We start from the raw sequence: 9,037 nt of genomic DNA on the forward strand, positions 1-9,037 counted from the left end.
TCCTACCAGCATTCTTAATTTTTTTTTTGTAATACCACCATCAATAGCCAACTTTCCCACACAAACCCACACCCAGAAAAGCTTCAGAAATGCCTTTAATTAAAAAACATCACAAAAAAAATCTTTATGCTTAACACAAGGAAAACAGAACTGACTGATGTGAAAAGATGTCATTTAAACCTGTTGAGCGCGCCAGACAAAAGCTAATCCGTAAAATAAGCCCAACACTGTTTCCTCAAAAGCCTCTGCGAAAGGACCCTTGTGCACAGCGCAATCCCCCACGTGTGATTTCATCCATACCCTCAATTAACAGCAATTAAATTCACTCACAAGGAGCTTTCCTGCAGAGGCCCTTATGTGCCACAACACTCCTTAGTGGCATGCAGTCAACCATTAAGGCACTGGGCTCCTGTCAACTGGTTCCTGAGTGGAGTGTAATTTTGGCAGTGTGTAGATTTTCCTTCAGTGTGTGTGAGTCAGTCTTCATTCGCCGATGTAGTTTGGCTTCCTCTTCTCGATGAAAGCTTTCATCCCCTCCTGTCTGTCTCGTGTCGGGATGACCTGTACCATACCACAGAAACAAAATAGACACATCACAACCATAGTCTCTATCAAAAACACAACCATACTGGTAGTCTGTATCACACTGTGTCACTGAATACACTATTGTTTTCCCCACTGCTATGGGTTACACAGTCGGTATATGTATCAGAAAACTCTCCTCTTACCCTGGCATAGCACATGCCCTCGATGGCCATTCCTGAGGCAATGTCCACCTGAGGGTAAGGAGCAGACATGTCGGCATCCTTCAGTGTGTTTAGGTGAAGTCATTATGCTATCGTGAGATCTTTAAGGGAACAGGAAATTACCTCAATGCCACGGTTCATGGCCTCCTTTGCCATCCTGACCGCAATCGGAGCCTGGTAAGATAAGCAGTGATGATAACACGTGAGAACGCAATAGTAAACTTAATCAGGCACATTAACCGTGACAGGGGTATACATTTTGTAGGACTCAATAGATTTATATTAGGCTATACAACGAGAAATTCCACAGAGACACCTTTCATTTTGTCAATTACACTTTGACAAAGACAACATACCTTTAATCAAAATGAGAATGACATTTCATACCTTAACACCATTACCGACCTAATTAGCTAACCACTACCTGAGCACCACTGGCTATTAAGCTACAGAAAGAGGTTAGGCCTCTGTAGTCTTCTCCTCTGTTCCGGAGCAGTTGAATATTTTCAGAGAATTGTAACAATGGCATCATATCTCAGCGTCAGTGTTGCTGTTTGTAGCTGACTAAAACAGAACCAAAAGTTGAAAACAGAGGATTTAATGAGGTCCTCGGGGAAGAACAGATTCATGAAACTCCCCCTTACATAAAAAAAATAATACTGCTCTGGGGGGCCTGTTCTGTCACTTTTATTTTGAGCTTATTAATTCATAAGAAATATTCTATTGCTACAGAGCACGGCAATCCCTAACTGGTTCCTACTACAAATGAGTACACATCTGAGATTTGTGCTTCAAACTGGCACGAATCTCCTTTGCCCTGTCTGCCATCAGTCTAATTTTCACAAACAAAGATGCCAAGTGAATTAACTAAAGAAAAAAGCTCTTGGCAATACACTGTATTGCATTGTGTGTCTAAGCATTTAATTATTTTACATGAAACAATGATCTTTCTTTTTAATTTAGTTGACATGCTGACAGCCGACCATGTACAGCAAGAGCACAGGGTCATTACTGTTGGCCAGGAGCACTGCCCAGTCTCACTAGGGGTCAGACCTCCGCTCTGCTCCCTCTTCTGAGACAGTGCATCCTTCCAGCACTAGTTCCAGAGAGAGGGACAGTCAAAGACCACAGAAAGGCCCATTGAAAGAGTATTAAAGCCGGACCACTCTTCTGGCCAATTTTGCTATCACAGGTCACTCAGAGTGGCGGTTTCAGAGGGGCTAGACGCTAAGGGTGGCAAACTGAAGCTTTAGGAGGTCAAGTTAGCCCAGACACAAAGATAATCAGCCACTGGGAGGGATTATGTTCTCTCTCTCCCTCTCCCTCTCTCTCTCCCTCTCTCCCTCTCTCCATCTCTCTCTCTGTGTGCTTGGCAATGACAAGATTTCCTTTTTAAAAAAATGTGTGAGTGTTTATGTGGCATAATGGAGCAGGCTTATCTGTGGTCACAGATGGGGATGTACGGGATTTTTTTTTTCACCGCCATCGTATTGTTGTTACTATTCAATGGTGACAGCCTCTTGGTTTCTTTCATTTCAGCCTGATGTATTAGAGACAGACAGTGTGGGTACACATACCCACACACATAATCACTCATACATACAGAGCAGCTGATATGCACTGGGGAAAAAGAGAGTGAGGAAGAAGAGAGATAGAGGGGGAGGGAGGGAGAGAGAGAATGAGAGAAAGAGAGAGTGAGAGAGAGCTAGTGAGATATGAGGAGACGGGGTAGAGAGAGAGAGAGGACGAGATAGAGAGCGGGGGAGAGAGGGTAAAGCTAAGCTGAGCCAAGCCATGCGAGGGAGCGTGAGTGCAGCAGAGTGAGTGAGCAAGAGTGAGACTCATGCAGACAGACAGCCGTCTGCACAGAGGAGAGGAGAGAGGAGGAGGAGGGGAGGTGAGAGGAGAAGAGAGGAAAGGAGAGGAGAGAGGAGGAGGAGGGGAGGTGAGAGGAGGAGGGGGGAGGTAGGAGAAGAGAGGAAAGGAGAGGAGAGAGGAGGAGGGGAGAGGAGAGGAAAGTAGATGAGAGGAGAGGAAAGTAGAGGAGAGGAGAGAGGAGGAGGAGGGGAGATGAGAAGAGAGGAGAGGAAAGGAGAGGAGAGGAGGGGAAAGTAGATGAGAGAAGAGGAGGACAGGAGAGGCGACATCAGCAGCACTCGGCTGGACAGAGCACAGGCATGGGGGTAGGGTAGGGTTGGGTTGGAGGGGGGTCAGGGCCAGACCTGGGGCAGGATCTCTCTGGCCAGACTCAGGGCGTCTCTGTAGGCCGCGTCGCCGGCCTGGTTCTGCTGCACGGCGCGGTTCACCAGGCCCAGCTGCCGGGCCTGCTCGCCCCCCACGCGCCGCCCGGTGAAGATCAGCTCCTTGGCCACGGAGAAGCCCACGGCCCGAGGCAAACGCTGGCTGCCCCCTGCAGGAACACACACACACACACACACACACCACACAGCTGAGAGTGACACAGATCACTACCGACAGGGAAGATCAATCTTGGTGATCAGAGGGATCACTACTCTTTCAGCCTTTAATGACTCTCCGGTGTTCTGTTAGTCTGTCTGTCAACATATCCGTTACCCATCTGTAATTCCGTCTGCCTATTAGTTCGGCCACCTGTCTGTCTGTCTTTTCTGTCTGTCTGGGGCTTTTTTCTGAGTCTGTCCAGCAAACTGTTTATCGCCTGCTTTTATCTCCATCTGTCTAGCAGTGCAGCTGTGTATCGGTTACCGCTTGTTTCTCTCTCAGCGTGTCAGTGCAGCTTAAGTGTAGGACGTTCTAATCGTTCTGTCTAGCTGTGTGTTTGCGTTTAGATATGTGTCGGACTGTCTGCCCAACAATCTCCTATTCTGAGATCCTATTCCTCTACTACTCCATCAAGCCCTCCCCATTCATCTTACCAGCCCCTGGGAGAAGTCCTCGCGTAGTCTCAATCAGGCCCATCTGCGCTGTGTGAGCTGGAACAAACACACACACACACACACACACACATGCACACACACATACATACACACACACACACAGAGAGAGAGAAAAGGACAGTTCAAGGCCACCCGAGCCCAGCACGCTATCAACACACCATGGGAATTCAGACTGAGCGATGTGCTTGTCACGGCTGTTTATGCAAACGACGGGGCGTCCATGGCATCTGTCCTCACCGGCCCGTCATACGGCCGCCCAACCCCCCCCCCCCCCCCCCCCCCCCTCCCCCGCCACACCAGCACCCTACGCCAGCCGCCGCTGCCGCCCGGAGGCCTCCTGTCACTCACCTGCCACGACCCCTCCCCCCCCCCTCCCCACGCCACGGCCGCCCGCTCGGGCCGCGGGGATCAGACACTCACCCGCCGTGCGAAGGTCACAGGCCAGTGCCAGCTCCAGCCCGCCTCCCAGGGCAAAGCCGTCCACCGCAGCGATAGTTGGCATGGGCAAGGCGGCTGGCAAAGAGAGGGCACACAGCACAAATTAGACACGTGGGAGAGAAAGGGAGAGAGAGAGAGAGAGAGAGAGAGAGAAAGGGAGAGAGGAAGAAGAGAGAGAGACAGAGGGAGGAAGAGCAGGAGAGAGAGAGAGAGAAGGGGAGAGAGGGAGAGAGGAAGAAGAGAGAGACAGAGGGAGGAAGAGCAGGAGAGAGGGAGAGAAGGGGGAGAAAGGGGAGGGAAGGTTACATCCTGGCAAACACACTGTCAGTGCAACTGAGGGCATAAACAGCACAGTGGAACTTGCACTCAGCCCAAATGGAAAGCAGTTCCTCACAAATCTGCTCTGACTGGCATTAAAGCAGTTCTGGGCAATGGTCACGAATTTAGCAAAAAAAAAAAAAAAAAAAAAACATAATGCCATAGACATGCAAAATGCCAGCTCATGCTTGAAGATTTCGATTGCTGTTGACATTTCTGGAAAAGGGCCTTGAAGACTCTTTTTAAGAACAGCCTTTAAGACAAATACACAGCGTGAGAGGTCCCAAATGGGAAAAGTCACTTTTGTCAGCATCAAATTATGGCAACTTTATAGTGTGATACTTCAGAATTTGAAAAGGCTACAAAAATACACTTGATAGCCATCATGATCATCACCATCCTCTCTCACTGTCTTACCGATCTCATTCATTAGGGAGCGCAGGCCATGTACAAAGTGCTCAGCCTCGACGTTCGCCATCTGTGCTCGCTCTTTCAGGTCTGCGCCTATGCCACACACACACAGACACACACACAGACACACACACACACACGTCAGCAATAAAAACATATTGACTTTGCATGATGCTATTTCATAACATAGGCAGGGTGTCTGGTAAAAATCCATTATGAAAGAGCGAAACGTATTATCTGGGGGTGAAATTCATTAACACTACGAGTGAAGAAATCCATTTGACAAACACAGCAGCTCAAACACAGTTTGGTCAGAACAAACTGGCACAGGCCCCTTGTAAAGTGCTCTTGTTACAACTCAACTTGTAGTGCATGGTGAATGGTGAATGGTGAACTTACAGTAACACCCAGGGACCACGATCACTGATACAATGTAGGTCTATACCCTTATTTCAAAAGAAACTACACATATAAGTTGTTTTACTGAGTGGATGTGTATGTGTGCATGTATGTACTGTATGTAGGCTATGTATGTATGTATGTATGTATGTATGTAGTTGTGATGGACAAACTCCGCTGACCTGCGCAGAAGACCCCCGGCACCATACTCCTGATGACCACCACCCGTACAGCGGCATCATGATGTAGAGTGGCAACCAGCTCCCGCATCTACATATACACAAGAGACACACACACACACACACACACACAAATGAACCACTGTGTCCACTGGCCTACATTTCTCTTTGGGCGGTCCTTTGAATTATGCATCTTCCTTTGTTCTTTTCTTCTGAGGTGGTCCTGGTGGAAGTGGGTCTGCATCTACAGTACGAGGCTTTGATAATGATCACAAGTATAGGAACTTTACTTTTTTTACTAAAGTACAGTTCTGCTGTGTCATTGAGAATGTTTGTTTATGTATGAACTAAAGTAATGTCATTAAAATTTGTTTATAATTAATGTTATTATTAGCGTGACAAAGATAATAAGATAAATGGAGAGTGAAAAAGAAGAGCATTAAGACTGGGATTATGTAACGAGCACTCCTGGGATGAAGGGATCTTTTGGCTCTTCTATGTCCAGTGATTTTTGGAACTTGATTCTGACTGACAGGCCGTCGCCATAGCCACACAGGTGTCCACTCACCTGTGCCACAAACACGCGGCCGAGTGAGTTCCTCGCCTTCTCTCGACACATCTGCATTTCCACTATCCCTATGAGAGAGAGAAACGAGTGAGAGAGAGGGTGGACAGAATTAGGGTTGAAAGAGGTATTACATCTGTATTTATGCTCATCTGTCTCCATGCATGTGTGTGTGTGTGTCTGTGTGTGTGTGTGTGTGTCTGTGTCTGTGTCTGTGTCTGTGTCTGTGTCTGTGTCTGTGTCTGTATGTTGGTGTGTGTGTGTGTGTGTGTGTGTGTGTGTGTGTGTGTGTGCACATGTATCTCCAAAATCTCTATTAGGACACAATTCACAAAGAGCAGTCTCCTTGCGCTCACAGTTCTGAGAGAGAGGAAGAGGGAGGAAGACCTTTATATTAAAAGGAAATAAAACCGTAAAAAGTAAACAACAGAGCGTGACAAAGACAACAACACAAACCCTGCCCAAGATGGTTTGGAGGCTTTTCCAGCTGCTTACATCACCACACATCACGCCAGCCTCATCAGGTGCACATAAGCCGTGTCGTGTGTGAGGTGGCAGGTGTTTGGCCCAGATGACTAGCTGCACAGTGGCTCTCTGCAGCAGTTTTAAAGGGGACCACTGGCTGCCTGCAAATGGGTCACTGTTTACCTTTTTGGTGAATTATTCAACCATGGCTGTTACGGAGGGGAGCCATCTCAGACTGAGAGAGGCCACAGCTGTGGTCGGGTGGAGGAACACATGGCTTCGTCCGACTTCAAAACCAAACCCCACTGTTACTACACACGCGCGCGCGCGCACACACACACACACACACACACACACACACACACACAGCCATTACAAGGCTGGTTGGAATGTGAATAAATAATCACAGAAAAAAGCAGTGCACCTGTCTTTGTTATGGCTACAGAATATGTAAGTGTTCCTAGACCTGACATTAAACTCAACAAGTGAAAGAATGGCCCAAATAGGAAATGAGCCTACATTATTCAGTTACATGGACAGGAAATGGCCAAGGTTTATGGACTGAATTGGTTCAAGTAGGCTATGTTCTTGTCCTGTCATCTGTGCAAATAAACTCAAAAGAACCAGGTGGTTCTTGCTTTTTGTTCCACTGACATCATGTTGCATATCAATCATGTATCTAAAAAGAATCAATCATAGTCTCGTTTCATTGAGTGAAGATAGGGAAGGTCACTAGAAATACATCCAACAATGCAACATGTTTACATGTATCCAAACTATGCTGACAATGGCTATCTTTATCCGCGTAGGCCTACCGAAGGATGTAACGTTGAGGAGCACAGGAGCAGTCATAAAAGAGATAGCGTAGACTCCACCTACCTGTATCTTCCCCATCCAGGCGGTTTAAATCCACTTCGATCGATGTGCCATGCGGCGCCTCAGAATGCAAAGTGCGTACGTGACCACACCGAAAGTAAGGCCTGTTTTCTCCAGTGTTAGTTCGCGCTGGACCGCCAAAAGCAAAGGCACTATGAGCTCTGCCAATTTCGGAGCTTACTCCTCCGGCAAGACACCTGGAAAAGGTGCTTGGTTTAAGGACGAATCTTTTGAGTAAAGCCATAATCTCGGTATGATATATGAGAATGCTTTGTAGATGACTAGTTTAGGCTACAGTTAAAAGGTAAGACAGATGCGTTCGACGTTACAGTGTTGCAACACGAAAAGACGTTCTTCCTACAAATACATTTATCCTACAGTGTAACTTTATCTCCTTCCTTATTCAACTTTGTCCACACTTCCTTATCCGTAGACGCCGTCACCTCGGTTACTGACAGGCTACGCGTCAACACTGACTCAGCAAAATATATTTGATAGACTTCTATCTGCTCTAGCCTACCTAAAGTAACCTCGGCTACGCAGAAAGCTTAGCATTGAAACTATATTTCCTAAATATGGGAAGCAATGAGGCACAATACGAGTCTGAATAGTTTTTTTAATTATTTGTTTTCATAGTAAGTGACACTACAGAATCGCCAGAGGGCGTTCATGTGATGCTGTGCACTAGCTCAGTCTATATTCTGTAAAGGCATCAAAGTGAGAATAATTTATGTTCGACACATTTTAAGTACAAGCAAACTATAATTTAAACACAAGATTTTAATCTCGGATTGCGTAATTCAGAGGTGATTCATACTGGCAAGGGTAGGCAACTTGATAAAGAATAGGCCAACGTCTAGGCATTACAGCAGGGGGGAAAATGAAAAAAGAATGATATGCTGATGGAGCATTTCTGTTTTTTTTTTTTCATCCACAGATTGAGTGTGTGAGGGAGGTGGTGTGAGAGAGGGAGTTAGTTAAAGTCAAAAGATGTGAGCACAGTTGTATAGCCTATCATGGGACTGCACGTGTGTGTGTGTGTGTGTGTGTGTGTGTGTGTGTGTGTGTGTGTGTGTGTGTGTGTGTGTGTGTGTGTGTGTGTGTTGGGGGCGGGGGGGGGGGGCACTGAGTCTGCAAAGCTGTATTAGATACAATTTACAGAGCTGTCTCTTTCTGATCAGAAGAGAGGGTGTGATGGTTTGGGACTCCTGGAGAAGATTTCTCTGACGGTCAGCTCTCTCTCGCTTGGTGGCTTGCCCCGGTGACGGATATACCGAGCCTTACGGGCCTCGGCCAGCGCCTGGGCGAAGTTGGGCAGCGTGTGAACCGTCCTCAGACGTCCATCCGGGGCCAGAAGCTCAAAGGGAACCAGAGGGGTATCAGCAGGGGGTAACGTTTGTGCGTCTACCTCTTTCTCCATCTCTACCTCTTTGTCTTTCTCTCTCTCTTTCTCTTTCTTTGTTTCTCTATGTCTCTCTCTCTCCCTCTGTCCATCCTTTCCTTTTTCCTTCTCTGTTTTGCCCTCATCTCTGTCTTCGCCCTGTGTGGTGGAATTGCTGGTGATTGCTGCTCCAGACTGCAATTTTAGGTCTGGCAGACAGAGCGGCGCTGCAGAGCTGTCTACTCTGCTGTCTCCATTGGTGATGAACTCTTGAACTCGTGCCTGCAGAGAATAACCAGACTGGGGCTTCAATGGCCTGTGTGAGAGAGAGAGAGAACAAAAGA

At 47.2% G+C, this 9,037-nt stretch overlaps 2 protein-coding genes across 2 annotated transcripts in view; both read right to left on the minus strand.

Annotated features, from left to right (window-relative positions):
* Positions 1–78: 78 nt before the first annotated feature.
* Positions 79–7,773, minus strand: echdc2 (enoyl CoA hydratase domain containing 2). Its single transcript, XM_062555375.1, has 10 exons — positions 7,316–7,773; positions 5,975–6,042; positions 5,410–5,497; positions 4,835–4,921; positions 4,082–4,174; positions 3,641–3,697; positions 2,969–3,156; positions 870–920; positions 729–776; positions 79–561 (listed from the first exon to the last, which is right to left on the minus strand). Exons 1-10 carry the CDS (start codon positions 7,554–7,556, stop codon positions 484–486), a joined length of 999 nt encoding a protein of 332 aa, XP_062411359.1. The 5' UTR covers positions 7,557–7,773; the 3' UTR covers positions 79–483.
* Positions 7,774–8,429: 656 nt separating this feature from the next.
* Positions 8,430–9,037, minus strand: part of LOC134101661 (coiled-coil domain-containing protein 190) — a 10,513-nt gene continuing 9,905 nt past the window's right edge. The window contains exon 4 of the mRNA XM_062555376.1: positions 8,430–9,009. Within this exon, the coding sequence (XP_062411360.1) occupies positions 8,490–9,009 (520 nt within the window). The 3' untranslated portion in view covers positions 8,430–8,489. The remainder of the gene's footprint in view (positions 9,010–9,037) is intronic.

The sequence above is a fragment of the Sardina pilchardus genome, chromosome 15 (assembly GCF_963854185.1).
Source record: "Sardina pilchardus chromosome 15, fSarPil1.1, whole genome shotgun sequence".
NCBI lineage: Eukaryota > Metazoa > Chordata > Actinopteri > Clupeiformes > Clupeidae > Sardina > Sardina pilchardus.

What these genes read in the sequence shown, in the direction of transcription:
- echdc2 (XM_062555375.1), bottom strand. Translation starts at nt 7,556, where the DNA reads ATGGCTTTACTCAAAAGATTCGTCCTTAAACCAAGCACCTTTTCCAGG. An exon ending in CTCCCTAATGAATGAGATCG is followed by an intron (nt 4,175 to 4,834) that starts GTAAGACAGTGA and finishes TCTCTTTGCCAG; the next exon opens with CCGCCTTGCCCATGCCAACT. An exon ending in CCATGAACCGTGGCATTGAG is followed by an intron (nt 777 to 869) that starts GTAATTTCCTGT and finishes CCTTACCCTCAG; the next exon opens with GTGGACATTGCCTCAGGAAT.